This window comes from Thamnophis elegans, chromosome 3 (genome assembly GCF_009769535.1).
Source record: "Thamnophis elegans isolate rThaEle1 chromosome 3, rThaEle1.pri, whole genome shotgun sequence".
NCBI classification, from domain to species: domain Eukaryota; kingdom Metazoa; phylum Chordata; class Lepidosauria; order Squamata; family Colubridae; genus Thamnophis; species Thamnophis elegans.
The window spans coordinates 90,196,828-90,216,260 of NC_045543.1; the positions used below are offsets into that span (position 1 = coordinate 90,196,828).

Here is a 19,433-nt window from a genome sequence, read left to right on the forward strand (position 1 = left end):
TTCAGTGTAGTCCAGGGGGGGGAGGGGCTGGGGGGTAAAGTGAGTTCGAGAGTCGGCTGCAATGATAAGAACCGGGGAGTTAACCATAGTAAAAAGAGGTCTGGTAAGTGCGTTCATTTCAACAGCTTCTCTTGGTGTCATTTCCAGGATCAAAAGAGTCCAAAGAGGGAGGGAGGGAAGCTTATCTCCGATAGAAGGGGAGGGGGGGGACGCGCCATTCAATAATCGGGCCCGACGTTCTTAGGGCCCAGCGCGTCAGAAAAACAAGTGCAAGGTGGTTAATTATTGAAAAAGATACAGCTCTTGTCAGCAGTCTTATCACATAAAAAGTTTCCCCAAAATGATCAAAGAAATTATGTTCTGATTACAGTTAAAAATTAAAGACCATTATATCAAATTACAATATAACAAACAAGTCCACAAATAATATTAAAATGGAAAAAGGAATAAAATGATCATTGCCCCTAAAATTGAACTAATTACATTCCAGCACTTTCATTAGTTGCATCAGTTTGATCTTCTTTATATTTATTTGTTGTTTACTCCTTGCTAAACCAAATCAAATTCAACTTTACTTTACATTAAGATTTTTCATAAGAAATAACCTTAAATGGCAAAGCACAATTCTGATGTATACCGTATCAGAATTTTGACCAGAATTCTTGGACATACAGAAACCAACTGTGGCACGACAAAACCGCGAAGCCCTTATCCGCGGAGACATAAGCGTGTCGCTAAAGCCACGAAATCATCACCGCGCGTCATCACTGCCGCGACAACAGCGCGGCAACAGAAGGGCGCTTTAAAACGGCGCCGCGGCAGAAAGCCGATTTCAATTAAGGTAAGGGTTAGGATTAGGTTTAGGTGTTTGTTTTAGGGTTTGTTTTAGGGTTAGGTTTAGGGTTAGGTTTAGGGTTAGGTTTAGGGTTAGGTTTAGGTTTAGGTTTAGGGTTAGGTTTAGGGTACTGAGTGCTTGGGAATGCGCGGATTTGCCCTCCGCGATTATGTCATCGCGGTAGGGTCGCGTTTTTCCTTAGCGCTTCGAACGGCGCGAATTAGTCTTCACGCTTATGTCTCCGCGGATATGGGCTTTGCGGATTTGTGGTGGAACTGAAACCAACAGCATGCAGTGTTGAGGAATTCTCAGAGAATTAGCCTGGGGGAGGAAGGAACAAGCAAGGAACTAGTTGTTGCATAGCCACAAACAGCATAAGCATGACCTCCCCAAAGTTCTTTGGCAAACCCTTATGGGAATGCAACAAGGCAGGCTGCAGGACTGGAATTGCCAGAGGTAGGGGCCAGAGGATGTTGAAATAATTGAAGCACTGTTGCCTTCCAATTCCTTATCTCTGTCTTCTGTTGATGTAAGCATGGTTCCACTATCTTTTATAGCAGTGATGGCAAACCTATGGCATGCATGCCATAGGTAGCACGCAGAGCCCTCTCTGCGGGCATGGCAGCCATCGCCCCAGCCTAACTCCACCACACATGTGTGGGCTTCCCCCCAGCCAGCTGGTCTTCAGGTCTCTGCCACACATGCGTGGGGGAAGGGCCTATGAGGGGGAGATGCACATGCATTTGGGGGCCTCACACTGTGCCCTCACATTTTGGCTTCCAGGTTGATGCAGGAAGCCTTCTAGGCCCAAAATAGGGCATGGGGGCATGCACGTCCCCCTGTGCCCCATTTTGGCTTGGTTCAGGTAGCCTTCCAGGTGCAAAACTGGGCACCCCCATATGCCATAAGAAATGGGATACGGGGGTGCTCCGTTTTGGGCCTGGAAAGCCTCCTGCACCAAACTGGAAGCAAAAAAAGGGCGAGGGGAGGCGGGGCGCATGCATGGGGGAGTGCAAGGGGTCACGCATGCATGCGCAGGGGGTTTCATGCACATGCATGGGGAGCACATGGGGGGCTTGCGTACCCATGCATTATGGGTATGGGGGCGCTGTTAGCCATCACTGTCCTAGGGCAATCCAGCAGTTGCCTGTGGGTTCTGGTGTATTTTCTTTTACAGAGGGGTGTGAAAAATGAGCCTAGTAAAATTAATGTCAGGCACAATCAATGACATCTACTTGTGAATAGCTTTAGATTGTAACTTTATCTTTCATCAGCTATGTTACAAGAATCTCATCAGATTGCTTGCCTTCCCCTGGGAATGACTAAATATGGCTTCATGGATTTCAAAGGAAGTCATGTTTACGCTGTTTACAGCTATGCAAGGACCCCAAGCTAGGCCTTTGCTTGACTCCCTCTTCCAGCCTAGCTGGCAATTCTCCAATATACAGGAACTATATCATAAAAAAAAAGAAAGCACTCTAACATAACTTGAAGAAGTTTATTTCAATTTATTTAATTACATTTTTAACAAGTTAAATTCATATGCTTCCATGTTCTTTTTGAAACACTTGCTGTAGAACACTTACAGTATTATGCATATTCATCAAGAAAAGCTGTCATAAATATTAATGAATGTAATACACACCATGATTATTAATATTTTAAGAGTTTATTAGTAGAATGCAAACATTCCCTTTAAAAATGACTCTGCTCAAAAGGTCAAAAAGAAAAGAAAAGATTCTCCACAATGTCTGAAATTTGATGAACAGTTATTGAATAAGCCTCAATATATATGATCACATTGATAAACTAGTTTATTTACTTGGGCAATCTAGTAAGGTAAAAGAACAATAGATTTCACTGATTGTCAGAAATCAATTTCAAAACTCTCCTCAAAAAACTATTTACTGAGAGAAGCAAAAACAATTTTACTTCCAGAGCAGCAAGGTTCATAGTGATAGCTACACCCATTTTCAAATATAGGGAATATATTTTAAGTCTTCTGAATCTGTGCTCTACATGGGGCTGCCCTTGAAGAGTATTCGGCGACTTCAGCTAGTCCAGAATGCGGCCGCGCGAGCGATTGTGGGTGCACCTCGTTTCACCCACATAACACCTATCCTCCGCGAGCTGCACTGGCTACCTGTCGATCTCCGGGTACGCTTCAAGGTGCTACTTGTCACCTACAAAGCCCTTCATGGTAGTGGATCTGGGTACTTGAGAGACCGCCTACTGCCAATTACCTCCACTCAACCAATTAGATCCCATAGATTAGGCCTCCTCCGAGTTCCATCTGCCGGTCAATGTCGACTGGCATCCACGCGGAGGAGAGCCTTCTCGGTGGCAGCTCCGACCCTATGGAACGATCTCCCCGTGGAGATTCGTACCCTCACCACCCTCCAGACCTTCCGCACAGCCCTTAAAATCTGGCTATCCCGTCAGGCCTGGGGTTAAAGACCGTAACCCACCCGAATTGTATGAATGTTGTGTTTTTAATGATGTACTGTCTTATGTGTTAATTTGTTTGTTTTCCCCTCCTTTCGAATTGTAAGCCGCCCTGAGTCCCCCCAGGGAAAAGGGCGGCATATAAATAAACTACTCATACTCATAAAATATATGCTTTTTATCATGATCTTTCCCATAAGATGACTTTTTTTATTTCAATGACTATATCTAGTGCTTGCTGACCACTACCAAAAACCCTGCTGGAAAGTCAAACACTTCATATATCTTTTCCATTCCACAAGAACTGAAGTCGTTTGTATCCAAAGTAATGTTCTCCATTTCTTTACCTCATATATGTCCAAGTCTTAAAATGATACTTTTGAAGAGCTATTTTTTAACTTCACTTACCCACTGTATCACAAGGCTCATCTTTGTGCACACAGAAATCCTTCCTAAAATTGGGATGAAAAAAAAGGCAAACTCTTAATATTCTTCACCAATAAGGTTAAAGGATTGCAATCCTACAATACATATATATGCACTCTATGTGCAAATATAAGCATTTGTTTTTATATTAAAAGGTTGTTTTGTAATAATAAAAGAAAATAATGATTCAGTAGATAGGCTTTCTTTGAATTTTATATAGATATACTACTCTTAGACTACAGTACACATTGTCTGGGAAAACCTGTCTTTTAGGCTTTGTGACTAAATAATGCACTTCTAATTACTGTAGGTTCAAACTTCACTGAGCACTTCATTTCGAACTTTCTCCTTTCTTGCGGATGCACAGATTTCGGTTTTGCTATGTGTTATTGTCATTTCCTTGTGAAACTTTGTTGAAGCCCTCAACAGTATTGCTTCATTTTTTGCTTTTTCTCATTGTGAAAACAGAGCAGCGATATAATAATGAGGAAAGATCAAATGTAAAGATTTCCCCTGTCCAGTCATATCCAACTCTAGGGGGCAGTGCTCATCTCTGTTTTCTAGCCGAGGGAACCAGCATTGTTCAAAGATGCTTCTGTGATCATGTGGCCAGCATGACTATATTGCAAGGTGCTCTCAAGTGACATACATTGTTTTAAATTTGTAACTTCTGAGACAGTCCTTTCCTGATCCTTTCTGATTCTGTGAGTCTAACTTCAAACTTAGACATTATTGTACTCTTTGTGAAAATTAAATAACTAACATGTGGAATAATCTCATATATGAAAATGGAAGCATTGATACAACACTGTTCATATATGTTATACTATCAAAGAAGCTGGTCTATTTTGCAAGTACTTTATCAAGGTTAAAAGTAAAGGTTCCCCTCGCACATATGTGCTAGTCATTCTCGACTCTAGGGGGCGGTGCTCATTTCCGTTTCAAAGCCGAAGAGCCAGCGCTGTCCAAAGATGTCTCCATGGTCATGTGGCTGGCATGACTAAACACACAGAACACTGTTACCTTCCCACCAAAGGTGGTTTTTATTTTTCTACTTGTATTTTTGCATGCCTTCGAACTACTAGGTTGGCAGAAGCTAGGACAAGTAATGGGAGCTCACTCTGTTACACTGTGCTAGGGATTCAAACTGCCGAACTTTTGACCTTTCTGATCGACAAGCTCAGGGTCTTAGCCACTGAGTCACCACGTCCCTTGTTTTATCAAGGTTACCAAAGATTTAACAGACCTTTATTCGAGGGGAATATAGTAAAGCTTTAAAAAGATTTATGATTGTTTTCTAAAGCTTAACTAATGAAAGAAAAGTATGTCAGGCAAGAACGGGCAACTACACTCATTACCATAAATTATACCTTGTTCATAAAGATTTAAACCTATTAAGTACAGTACTTCAAGAGGTCCTTCAGGCAATGCAAAAATTGAATATTCAGCTCCTAAAGATAAAACCTATAATTATATATGAATCTCTTCAAAGAAATAAGTAAAAAGACAGTCAGATACATAAAAATAAATAAAAGGGGAATGGGGGTATCTATAACATATGATAACAAAGTACAGCATAAGGAAATTGCAAAAGAAAACTTTTCAATGAATTTCAATTGCACTAAACTCAGCTACTTATTAAGATTAAATTCTATTTTAATAACAAGGAAATTGCAAAAGAAAACTTTTCAATGAATTTCAATTGCACTAAACTCAGCTACTTATTAAGGTTAAATTCTATTTTAATAACAATACTTTTAAATATTTATTTACTCATTTATTTGTTATATTTATAGCCTGTTCCAATTAACAAGGATTCTGGGCAGGCCATAAATCATTAAGTAACTTAAATTTAAGATAAAATTTAAAATAATAATTATACTTTAAATCAATCTCTGTTATTGTTAGTCTTAAACATTCTAGTATCATCTGTCTTACTAACTTAAAATCAGGTCAGGTATAATGCTTTACTGACAATTTAAAAAGCTTGCATGTGTAAATACATTTCAGCTTAACTAGTAAAAGCTTCAGGTCTTTGAGACTGTTAGATTATTTATCAATGACTAAGACTGAATTTATGATTATCCAGGCATCATACATATTTTTATTATTATCAGCCAGATGTTCAGACTGAATTTGGCATTTCTGTCTACCTATCACATCCTCCCCAAGAACTTGAGATAGGCAGATGTTGTTTGAGCGTGTTAAAAATATTATTTTAGGATGAAAGTTGCCTTTTCCATTTGAGTGATAGTGATTTTGTCAATGCTGTTGGTGTTCAAGTGGTAACTCCAGATGTTTTCGGATTGCACCTAAGGCACCTATTACTATTGGTGCTATCTTTGTTTTCTTTTGCCACAATCAGTCTACATCTATTTGCAGGTCATTATATTTTGTGATTTTTCTCAATTTTCCCCATCTATTCTGCTGTTTCAGGTATTACCCTATCCACTATACAGATTTTTTTTGTATGTCTTGTTAGATCTCGGGTCTTATGTGGCAAGTGCTTATGACCAAGAGATGGTTCTGATAATGGAATGTGTGCAAGAATAGCTACTTGTGGATTCAGCTCTGATCTGACCTCAAGAATTAGAAGTATCCAATTAAACCAACCATTACTTATACAAACAAGATATGGATTTCCTTGAGATGAAGGGAAATCAGTACAACAATGGTCTTGATATAGGCAGATGGTGTAGAGGAGAGACTGAAAATAAAAGCTCTTTACTGCAAGTCATGGCCAAGTAGTGATCAATGTTTTAAGAAGCAGTTTTAAACACCTTACTTGTACACCTTTTCTTTATCAGTAAAATAACCTGTCTTTCTGCTGGCTCAAAAAAAAACTATTGCAAAGAAACAAAGTACGATATTGGAGTATATATTAGTTCTAAACTAAAATAATTCAGCTGCTGAAAATCTTGTAATCCTTTTCATCTCAATACATCATGTTAGGGAAGACTGTGAGAATTTTTCATGGCAGAATTATTTTTGATTCGAGTTAGCTGCCAAGACTCTAGCATTTTATGGAACTATCTCTCCCTTGAGGGGGATTCAGTCCCCAGGTTAACATTCTGTAAGCATAGTTCTATTTTTCAGAAAGCCTTTGGACTGTAGTGGTCCTAGGTGTTCATCCCTCTATAATTATCCCTCCCTAATCTAACAGCAGTTTTGTCTGTAGCAAGATTTCACTGCAACAGAGTGCCTAAAATCATGGCATGAGCTTTAGAATCACTAACATAGAAGTATAAAAATTGCAATGTACCTGGTGATTAATACAGCTGCATCCACTGGTGACACATTTTCATTCCAGCTTGTTGACATTTCTAAATGTATGTCATTTTTTTTACCAAATTCTTCATGTTGCCATTTGCAAAAGCTCTCCAGCATTTTTTCACCATGATGTCCAATATACATCTCTGCCTGAAAATTTTAATAAATAGTTTAAGATAATATCCCTTAAATGAAATTATTTTTTCAACAAAACTTCCAAAAAGGTTTGGAACAAAGTTCCAGAAACAATATTACTATATTGCATTCACAACACTATTTTCTTCTCCAATCTTTTACTATATAGTGTCCTTTAGATGTTTGGGAGTTCTGAAAATTCTCAGAATTCTGGTAGAAAATTCCAAGAGTCAGAAGACCCAAGAATATTGATATAAAGTTAGATAAATATAAACGCTAAGTGTTTAAAGTTTCTATTATTTTGATTTACTGAACATATCTTGATCAACAAAATCAAACTATTTAGAAGACTGTTTAACCTAAATATATTAATTATATTTATTTTGTAAACCCAAGACGTTGTTGGGTTATTGTTGAGTGGCATTATGCCCACTCCTATTTACACCACAAAGACAATCCCATGAAGTTGTCTGGCCTAAAATAGAATGATTGGCCCCAAAGTTGCTCATCTAGCATCTTGCTTAAGGAAGGAACAGACTCCTGGTTTTTAGTCAAGCAACCACTACATCAAATTGGCTTTTATACCAAAGGTGCTTTTTCAAAAGGCAACTGGACTTTCTGGTTTTTCTTTGAAGAGGTTTTGTTTCTCATTCAAGAAGCTTTTTCAGCTCTGACTAGATGGTGGGGAATGGAAGGATTTATAGATTCCCCACCATCCAGTCAGAGCTTAAGAAGTTTCTTGGATGAAAAGTGAAATGTCTTCAAAGAAAAACCGGAAAGCCCAGTTGCCTCTTGAAAAAGCACCTTTGGGACAACCATGATCTGGATGACTGAAGAATCCCCATAGACAACTTGTTTTTATATTATTATATTATATATAATAGATTCAAGTGTATTTGTTTGAAGTTCAAAATAATTTGTGTTTGTTTCAGCATGCAGGAAACTAATAATATCACCTATTTATGTATTACTGAGATGTCTATCCAAACAAAAGTGTTATGTCATAATAGAATGCTCAAATACATTTAAAATGGAATAGTCCTTCCATTTAGTATTATAAAAATTAAAAAACAGTTTAACATATCTAAGCATTAGATTGCGTGACTGGGGCATTTTGAATGGTTGAAAGGATCGAAAGTTCTCCATCAAGCCTCTTTTTCTGCATTTACTTTGTTCAATATAGCTGCAATAAATCTCTTCAGAGCTTTCATTGAAATCATTTCTAATTTTTCTTCCTAGCAACTAGTGACAGAGTCACAGTCCAACTTCAGGTTGCTGCCATCTGCAAAGCATCAAGATAAAACTTCAAGAAAGAAACATATTTTCTCCTTATGCAAACAACCTTTTCTACCCACACCCACCCCACCCATGTCTGCATAGTCCAGCAGTGGAATTAGTCTGAGACTTAACCCTATCTTGTACAAAGTTTCCCTAGAGATAAAATAAAAAGGAAGACTCGCAAAAATAAAAAGGGGGGGAGGCAGAAAGCCCACATCCCTGAAAGAAAAAGATATATATATATCAGCACAAATAAAACACACACACACACACACACACACACACATATATATATATCCTAGGAAAGAACATCCGCTAAATTGAATGGTACAGCTGTTGATATATTATTCCATCAATGAGAACAAGATGGGTCAAACAGTGATGTAAAGGTTACTTTTCAACTATATCAGGTATTGGGAAATGCAGCCATGCTATGAAATTTCCCCCCTTTTGACCCTCTCTCAAATTGCTTAAAGGCAATGTTTTTATTCTTTAAGTAAGGTCATTTTATTCTTTAGGAAAGGTCAGATTTTCCCTTTGGTTTCACTTTTACTTTAGGCCATTGACAATTGGAAGTTCTTGTATCAATGTTTGCCTTTTTTAGTGTACATGGAAGAGATAAATACAGTACTTTCTTACTGGAGTCTCATGAAGCAGAACAAGCTTAGTCACCCGAAGGTTCATTTGGACTCCAAGGCTCTTGTGCTGGAAAAGATTAAATACCTGAAAACAAAAGAAATACAGTAATGTAAAAATTAATAATATGACAAATCACAGATTGTTTGAGGCAGCTTCTTGAAACTCTGGAATACTGAGTTGTTTTCAATGTTTTCCCAAATAATTACAACATGACAATCTATTCAGGATTCTACACAAAACATGTATAGTTTATGTTTGTAATATTTTCTTCATATACTCAGTGAGACATTAGCATCATCGGCATCTCAGTTCAGTTTCATTATATTCTTATCATATATATAGAATATATAGAATTTTATATTTGCAATAGTAGAATAAGATACTGGATTCAATTTTTTTCTTAATACATATGGCAATAATAATAAGTCTGGATAGTAGGAGAAAAAACTGGCTATTTTTTATGATCTATACATTCCAAACCAACAGTGGACTTTATGAGATGACTTTGTGCTGGATCTTGTCTTAGTGCCAATGTAAAAGTATTAGCTATGATTTCCCGTCTTTTCTATTACAAGCTCATTATTAGGCTATATTCTTCATTTTAAGTAAGTTATATTTAAACTTTAAAGTATTATTTTGTTGAAAAGACCTACATTTTCTTACCATATTTAAAATAGTTAAAATAAATCTCCTAGCAGCATCTGCTCCATGATAGGAAACCATTGCTGGATCTGCAACCACTACAGTCTCCACGTTATAGTCTTGAGGTAATTTATAGGAATATCTCTTTCCTCGTCCATTTTCTGTGCCTTTTTGACCTCTGACTCTTCTTTTCTCTGCAATAGAAACAATAGAATTAGTAGCTCGAATAGTGGAATAAAACCCAGAGGCCCAAGTTTAAAATTACATTTAAGCATGGAATATTATGTTATTTTAAATCAGGGGTGTCAAACACAATTTCACTGAGGGCCGCATCAGAGTTGTGTTTGATTTTGGGGGCTGGGGTGGGCATGACTGGGATGGGTGTTGCCAGATCCATGTCACTTGTGTCGGGGGCGCCGTTCGAGGCCTGAGCGCTCTGTCAGAGAAAACAGGCTCCCAAGCTCCATTTTCGGCTGCAACGGCCTCCTGCAACCCTCTGCCAGCAAAAACAGAGCTCGGAGGGACACACGCAGCCGGACCAGGGCCGGTCCTTTGTTGTTTCCAGGGCAGCCCCACAGGCCAGATTTAAGAACCCCGCAAGTCCCCAGGCTTTGAAATTGACGCCCTTGTTTTAAATTATATTGGCTCAGAACCAAGCTTTCTCAAATGAAGTATTTTTAAAATGGAGCAACTTTGAATTCCATACAAAAAATGTAATATAGAGCCAATTACTAATGTATTATTCAGTAACAACTCTTTTAGATTTTGGATCAGAAGTTTTCTCAACTGCTGGTAATGGTATGAATGACAACAGAAATGTAAGTGGTAGATTGGAGTGATATAATAGAATGCGAACATTTTATTTTTTTATTTTGTTTATCTTAGATAGCCTACTTACAGGACATATCTGAGTTAAGTAATCAACATAGCTTTACATAGTGGTACAGATCTGTAAACAAATTGCAAAATATAAGACTAGTAAAGCTAGCTTTCAAAGAACTACAATTAGATACCGCAAGCCCTATTCAGGTTGTGAGCATTTATTTTAACTGATAAACACAACTTAAAAACCGCAAGAAAAATCATCTTGACCAGAAAAAAGTTGTAAAATCAGAAAAGAGAGTGGACCCATTCCAACAGGGAGTTAGCAAATTATTTATTTTATTAAAATCCTGGTACAACATTGCTTGGTTGTCTTACTATGTTCAGTTCACTTTAATTCCAAGTAAAATAAGTTTTATCCTTTGTTTATAAATGGAGGCAGATGATGTATGGTAGTGGGAAATCTCTTTATTTCAATATGTTTAACAAAACAGATACAAACCACCATTAATGAAATAGATGAAGATTTGTTTAACTTTCTACCAGTACACCAGAATTCTCAGCCTGGTATTCATCAAATATTCTCAGAATTAATAGTAAATATGCTTATTTGCAATCTTGAAAGTTGAAGTCTGTTAGATCGGCAGTAGGAAGTAACGGAGGCATCTGAGGTAACTGTAACCTTTTATTCAAGCAAGAACGTGTAACAACGACAACAGTAAGTAGACCGGCAAGTCTCCGATGTTTGACAGCCTTTTATACCCGGCTGTCAAACGGTTTAATCAATAGCCTTGTGTATGACAGCCCGGCAACTGGCAGGCGCGTCTGATTGGCTAAGACGCGCCTGGCTGCTGCCGAGCTATCATTCGTAAGTCTGAGGACTTACGAGGCTGCAACATTCCTTCCCCCCCAGTGATGCGCATGCGTGAGAAACTGCGCACACGTAGTCGTTGAGATACGCAGGCAAGCGGCAGACACGCCCCGACCGCCGCAGTTGGACTGCAGGCAGAGCTGACAAGAGATGCCCCTGTAAGAGCTCCTCCCTTCGGGGAGTGGAGCTCCAGGTGACGTCAGAAGACCCTCCTGCTGGTACTGGAGAACGGAATGAATAAGGTAGGCTGGGCGATGGGGGCGCGGCCGAGGATGGCGGTGGATTGAAATTAGGCCGGTAGGCGGCCTGTGAGAGGGGAGGGCTAGGCCCAGAGTGGCCTAATAATGATGGCTGGTGTATTGCGGGCTCGGCTTGAGAGTGTGCTGGACTGACAGCAGAGGGTGTATGCCCGGTGGATTGGTTAGGCTGGCCTGCATCAGGAAAGGCTGGATGGTTTGTAATATTGGAGCGAAGTTGCGGAACCGGGGCTGGCTGTAAGGTGTCTATGGCTTGCCCCTACGGGTCGGCTTGAGTTGGCGTTTCGGTGTTGTGGCGGCCCCTCAATTGATCTAGGTGCCACCGCCAGATGGTGCCGTCAGGAATTCTTGCCCTGTAGGAGACGGGTCCTGTTACTTCGATGATGGTGGCAGGCACCCATCGAGTATCCCCCCCATAGTTCCTAGCCCAGACCAAGTCCCCAGGAAGGAAAGAGCGGGAGGGAGACCCCAGGTTGCCAGGCTGAACCCCTGAATAGAGGGGGTGCAGTCTATCCAGGGTGGTCCGCAGGCGCCTGCCCATCAGCAGCTCCGCGGGGCTTTTCCGAGTCAGGGGGCAAGGAGTGGAGTGCTGTGCCATTAAGTACGCATCCACCCTTGCCTGCCAGTCACCACGGTTCAATAGTCCCAAAGCCTCCTTGGCCGATCAAACCGCCCTCTCCGCCCGGCCATTGCTGGCCAGATGGTAAGGGGCAACCGGCGCATGGCGGACTCCTTGGGCGGCCAGGAATGTTTGGAAGGTCGTAGATGAAAATTGTGGGCTATTGCCGGACACTACTGTGTCCGGCAACCCATGGGTTGCGAACAACCGTCGCAAGGCCCGCACAGTACTCTTGGCTGTGGTGGAGTGCATAAGCAACAGTTCCACCCAGCGAGAGTACGCATCTACAACCACCAAGAATACCTGGCCGTGGAAGGGGCCTGCAAAATCAATGTGAATACGGGACCACGGTCCTTGGGGCATCTCCCACTCCCGGGAGGGGGAGGGGGGAGATGGCCGGGACTGTTGACAAGTTATGCATTTGGAGACCCAAGCCTCGATTTCGGAATCTAGGCCTGGCCACCAAACGTAACTTCGAGCTAGTGCCTTCATGCGCGCTATTCCCGGATGATCGGCGTGAAGCCGCTGTAGCACTTGGTGCCGGAGGACCGATGGGATGACCACGCGGTCGCCCCAAAGAAGACAACCAGAATGTAGGGATAATTCTAGTTGGCGGGACTTAAAGGGCCTGCGGTCTGGTGGTGCAGATGCTATAGGCCAGCCTCTCAGGACCCAAGTCATTATTTGGGATAGGACAGGGTCAGACCGCGAGTGGGAGGCCACATCGGTAGACGTAAGGGGTAAGTCCAATTGAGCAATAGATAGGACAGAACGGCAAGGAACCGACTGGATGTCCTCGCCAGGAAGTGGGCAGCGACTGAGGGCATCTGCATGCCCTAGGTGCTTGCCTGGACGGTAGCATAGGGCGTAGGAGTACGCCACCAAGAACTCCGTCCAGCGGGTCATCCTAGGGGAAAGAATGGGTGGGGTCGGACTATCACTGGCCAGAAGCCCAAGGAGTGGCTTGTGGTCGGTGTAGAGGGTAAAACGCCGCCCATATAGATAATCGTGGAACTTTTTAACCCCGGACACTGCAGCCAGAGCCTCCTTGTCAATCTGGCTGTAGTTCCTCTCGGCGGAGGAAAGTGTCCGGGAGTAAAAAACTATGGGAGCTTCTGAGCCGTTGGGAAGGACATGGCTCAGAACTGCCCCCAAACCCACGGGAGAGGCATCACAAGCCAAAGTCAGGGGCATCTTGTCACTATATTGGACTAAGACTGCCTCTGACGTCAGCAGGGATTTGACAGCCGCGAACGCATGCGCTTCGCGGCTGCCCCAGCGCCAGGCCATGGATAGGTCGAGCAACCGATGAAGCGGCTCGGCTAGTGATGCCTTGTGGGGAATAAATGGCGTGTAGAAATTTAAAAGACCAAGGAACGCTTGCAGGTACGCCTTTGAGGTTGGGGGGGGAGCGTTCCTGATGGCAGCTATTTTAGAAGGGGTGGGGTGAATTCCCTGGGCATCTATTAAGAAGCCCAGGAATTCCACCTGTGGCACAGCAAAGAAACATTTGCTGCGCTTCAATTTTAAGCCCGCGCCCCTGAAACGGTCAAGGACCTTCCGAAGAACTTTGATGAGGTCTGAGCGGCTGCTTGCAGCGATCAGGACATCATCAAAGTAGGGAACCACGCCGGGGAGCCCATGGAGCAAGCGCTCCATGAGGCTCTGGAAGATCCCCGGGGCAACGGATACGCCAAATTGGAGGCGGCAACAACGGAAAGCCCCCTGGTGGGTGACGATGGTTTGGGCAGCCGCCGCATCGTCATCCACAGGAAGCTGCTGGTAGGCCTGCGCCATATCCAGTTTGGAGAAAATGCAGCCCTGCCCCAAGGAGTGGAGCAGGTGCTGCACTACAGGGACTGGATAGGGGTTTGCCTGGAGGCCAAGGTTGATCGTCGACTTGTAGTCGGCGTAGATCCTAATGGAACCGTCGGCCTTCACAGGAATTACTATGGGGGTTTCCCAGCGTGAATGGTCGACTGGCTCCAGTACGCCCTGCGCCACAAGCTTATCAAGTTCGGCGTCCACCTTTGGCCTCAAGGCAAAAGGCACCCTGCGGGCCTTCAGCCTGATTGGAGCAACCTGGGGATCCAAGTTAAGGGAGATGGGATTGCCCTTGTACTGGCCTAGTTGTCCATCAAAGATGTCAGCATAGTCCGATAGGACTGCTGCTACATCAGAAGGGGGCGTGTCCGCTGTACTATGAACTCCATTAAGGGATAGCCCTAGGGGAGAGAACCAATCTAACCCTAAGATGGAGGGCAGGGGCTTAAGGACAATTAGTGCTGACAGGACAGCAGCGTGAGTCCCATAAGAGACTCGTAGTGCATAACACCCCAGGGTGGGGATTTGAGACCCTTGATAGTCTCTTAGAATAGCGTCCGGTGGTGACAGTTGGGACTGTTTGACTTTAGGGCAAAGCTTAGAGAAAATGGCCCAAGAAAGGAGGGATCGGGAGGAACCGGAATCAACCTCCATTAGGCAAGGTTGCCCCTCAATGGAGATAGTTATGTTGATCTTCGTCGTACCCTCGGAAGCCAGGTTGACAGCTACTTCGGAGAGCGTAGGAATGGCCTCCGAGAGATTGTAGCACTCGTCCTGGCGTTGCGCTGGTCTGCGGGATTGCGGGTTCTTAGGCGGTGGAGGTGGTCCGAAGGTAGCAGCAGGTTCATTAGAAGACAGAGGCGGCAGGGAGGCTCGGCAGACTTGAGCTAGATGGCCCTTTTTACCGCAACGGTGGCAGACCGCTGCTTTGAAAGGGCAAGTAGACTGGGGATGCGCGCCTCCACAGCCTAGGCAAATGGAAGAAGCGGCAGGAGATCGGATAAGCGCTTGGACTTGCTGAGGTGGCTGACGATGAGGGGTAGCCCTCAGGCGGTCCACTTGAGCGTGTCGGAGGTGCTCGGGTAGTGGAGCTAATTCGTCTATCAAATTAGTGATATAGGTTGATTGTTGAGGCGGTGGTGGCTCAGGAGCTGGTAGTGCAGGCAAGGCAGGTGAGACCAGCGAGGCAGGTAAACCGACAGTAACGGCCATTTGAGCTAGGTAACGGTCAATTTCAGATGAAGAAAGGTCTGCTAGCTCAGCGGCTCGAGCTTCATCTATAGCGTAGACTAGGGTAACTTTTGGTTTGCCTAATAGCCGGCGCCTCAGAAAAATGTCTTTAAGGCCACACACAAATTGTTCTGCGAGGTTGTCTTCAAGGTCTGGAAAATTGCACTGAGCCGCGGCGACTCGGAGAGCCTGTAGAAATTGGTTGACAGTTTCTGAAGGCTTCTGCACCCGCCTGCGGTATGCGAAGCGACGAGCAATTTGTGACAGCATTGGAGCATAATAGGCTTGTAGCCCGTCTGTCAATTCTTGCCAGGTCAAATCGTAAACGGCCCTAGGGGCAGCAAATGATCTGGCAGTAGCAAACATCTCAGAGCCACAAGCGGTGAGGAAAAAACCGCATTTTCTGGCTTGAGAATAGCCCTGTCTGTTATTTGCAATCAGGAAGCACTCAAACCTTTCTAAAAAGGCTTCCCAAGATTCTCCGCCGACTCCGAAAGGAGCAAAAGCTGGCATGCTGGCCATCAAGAATTGTCTGAGGCGAATTGATGGATGCAGCTGAGGAGAATTAGGCGCGGTAAACATTCGGTCTAAGCGCCTATTAAGTCGTTGCTTGCTCTCGGTTGCAGGTTGTGCTCAGAGCCGGTTCCCCACCACTCGTCGCCAGTGTTAGATCGGCAGTAGGAAGTAACGGAGGTGTCTGAGGTAACTGTAACCTTTTATTCAAGCAAGAACGTGTAACAACAACAACAGTAAGTAGACCGGCAAGTCTCCGATGTTTGACAGCCTTTTATACCCAGCTGTCAAACGGTTTAACCAATAGCCTCGCGTATGACAGCCCGGCAACCGGCAGGCGCATCTGATTGGCTAAGACGCGCCTGGCTGCTGCCGAGCTGTCATTCGTAAGTCTGAGGACTTACGAGGCTGCAACAAAGTCCATCACTTATGGAAGGCACCAAGCTGGAGAAGACTGGTTTTAGGAGAAGGTAATAGAAAACTCCCGTAAAAGGAGTCAGGCAAACAGAACAGTGAGGTATAAAAAATTACATAAAGTACATATTAAATTAAAATATATTAATAGAAATTACATTACCAGAAAAAACACTGCAGTATTGATTATGAGAGGTGGATTTTTCAGAAGGTCTTTCACGTATGGATCTTTTACGTCTGCATACCCGATGCGCTTGACCTATCACAGCCAAACTATGATTGAACGGCTCAATAAATATAAAGTCGTCATTCATCTGCAAAAAACCAATCTGCAGGAAAACCAAAAACAACAGATTAACAAGATTTTGTCATGTATTTGTTATATATAGAAAAATAAAATATTTAAAATTTTGTTTTAAGAATTGTAGCTATACCAAATGACACTATGTTGTGATTGTTCTGTTTTATGAGCTGATCCAGCAAAATCGGTTGCCATAGCTTTTAGGAAAATATAAAAATATTAACTCCATTTCAAAACACTAAAGAGTTTCACTTCTTTCTCAAGAAATGTGTTATGTGTTAAACGTGTTTAAAGTTTTGAAAAAGAAATCAATTAAGAAAGCAGCCCAACATTTTTCTAAAGAGTAACACACCTCCAATGTCTGGATTAGAGTGTGATTAGATTAGATGCCCATAGCTATATGTATATACACACACATAGATACACAGAGGGAGGGAGGGTGAGAGAGAAAGAGAACCTGCCTCAAATGATATTTTCCATATAGAAATAATCTTTATATGAGGAAACTCAGTGCAAGCAAATTTCTGTAAACCTTAATTACATTTAATTTGTTTATATGGGATTCTAAACTTGAAATTTCTCTACTGATGGTAAAAAGAAAGTAGTTTGTACACCATAGTTTGTAACCTGAAATGCACTGAGCTCCTGATATCAAAATAATTGCATGGTTATAGAATTAGATAACGTTTCTGCGAATATAGCACCTATCCACGCCCAAACAATGGGGGGAAGTATCTTATTGGGTTTTTAAGCTAACTCAATATATGTATATTTTGCATATTTAAGGCAAAACATGCAATTGTAGAATACATTTTACATAAAAATCTGATATATATACAATATATACTGTATATATACACATACACACACACACACACTCATTTCCAGTAATAATTTTATAATGTTACAAACTTTACTGCTGGATCATATGTAAATATAGCCCATTGTAGTATCTTAGTATCAACACCTATTAGAGAAATGGCCCCAGTAAGGTCACTAATAGGACATGCAGGGAATTGCTCCCTTGTCATTTCCCTAATCTTTGATGATCAGATGTATAAACTCCTACTTTATGATCTTAAACAAAATCTTTTTAAAAAGTATGTAAACTACTATATGGCCATTACCAACTCTTGTAGTAGCAAATACTATGTGTTATTTAAATATTTGAAGATGGTTGTGTTTTGAATTTTCTACTAACCATTTATTTGACAATCTTCAATAAATGTAAGAGAGAGAAAAAGCTCTGTATCCATTTTCTTCACATTATACAGTTTATGTCTTCCTTTTTATGAATTAAAAGAAACTTAACATGTTTTACTCTTTCTACTCATAGAAGATTCTCCTGACTATTAATGCTTTTGGTTCTTTTAGCTGGACATTTTCTATAATCCAACTGGTATTGCATTTGGTATAGCTGAGTTTGCACAAGCAAGATTCAGGTTCAAATTCCTGTTCAAAACTCACTGGGTAGTCTCTGACAAATCACTTGATCTCAGTCTCAGTGTCTGATGGAATCACTGGAAAGTAAAGAATGCTTTAACATTATAAATAATAAAGATAAAACACATGTTATAGACAAAAAGATGTCTTCTTGTTTTTACTTCTTGTTTTTACTTCTTGTTTTTATTTAAAGGAGAAAAAAATGCTTTTATTGTCTTAAGGAAATGTTATATATGGCAAACTACCAATGAAGAAAAAGATGAACTGTAAAATTTAACTGTGTTAACATAGTCATGGTTGATGCTATGTTTCCCCAGATGTTCTTTAAAAAAACCAGTAAAATCACATTTAAGATCAACATTTATCTTTCTACCTATCTATCTCCATTCATAATGTTATGGCAGCAGCAAAACAGGCATTCATGTTTCTCTAAATCATTCCAAACAAAGAACCCAGAAGATATAGAGTGAACACAAACCATACACTCTAATCAAATAGTCGAGATTCAGCCAACTTTCCTCAGATTATATAATAAAAGCAATAATGCTGCTCTGTAACATTTGAGAAGATTAAAGAATCTACATATAAATGGCAATCAGTACCTCTGTATTTCATTAACTATTCTTCCGGAAGTACTGGCTGTATTGCATTTGCAAATGTTCTGTCCATCTGATCATGTCTTTTCTCTTATTCTTGAATAAAGACAATGCATTGTATCTTATCCATATTAACTCCCTCCTTAAAAGACTGGGAAATTTTCCACTGACTACACACAATAAATTCAATCCATCCCAAAGTTCATATTAAATGAGGCCATCATAAATACAAGAACATATGTAGTCTATTCAGCCAATTCTCCTAGAACCAGGACAGTCTGTTCATTTCTGTCTAAACTTTCTTCTAACATTCACATCTTTTTTAAGCTGCAAAGTGGGTTACAAAACTGTAAGAAAAGAGGATTTTAATATATAAATATACTCCAATTTACTTTTACGAGTCAGGAAGTATAAATGAATGAAATCAAGCAAAAATAGTATTCAGATACATCTGCTATTCTATATTATGAATCTCTCAAATTACATCTTTTATATATTATACCATAAAACTCCATTTAGAAGAAAGGGATGTCCATTTAATTCAAATGTATTTCATTGACCTAATTTATGTCATTCATGTAATTACATAACTGATGTTTTTATGTCATCTGTTAAATTACATCATCTATATCAAATTATTTCATCGCTATTGCTCTATAATTATACAAATGATGAAGATTGATGAAAATGATCAAAAAATTATTTAATCATTTAAATGACCTAAATTGTCACAAATGACATAAATCAAATTAATTCTCCAGAATACTTCAGGAACAATTGACTTTATTCTTCAATATAAAATTTTGTTCATTGAGGTTAGGGTTAAGGCAATCCACTGAATCAAACTTTTACTGTATGTGAAATAACGTATAA

At 41.2% G+C, this 19,433-nt stretch overlaps 1 protein-coding gene across 1 annotated transcript in view; it reads right to left on the reverse strand.

Annotated features, from left to right (window-relative positions):
• ADAMTS19 (ADAM metallopeptidase with thrombospondin type 1 motif 19) overlaps positions 1–19,433 on the reverse strand; it is a 99,054-nt gene that overhangs the window by 62,779 nt on the left and 16,842 nt on the right. The window contains exons 3-7 of the mRNA XM_032214776.1: positions 16,384–16,549; positions 9,692–9,864; positions 9,029–9,112; positions 6,969–7,126; positions 3,689–3,732 (exon numbers count right to left, since the gene is read on the reverse strand). Of these exons, the coding sequence (XP_032070667.1) occupies positions 3,689–3,732; positions 6,969–7,126; positions 9,029–9,112; positions 9,692–9,864; positions 16,384–16,549 (625 nt within the window). The remainder of the gene's footprint in view (positions 1–3,688; positions 3,733–6,968; positions 7,127–9,028; positions 9,113–9,691; positions 9,865–16,383; positions 16,550–19,433) is intronic.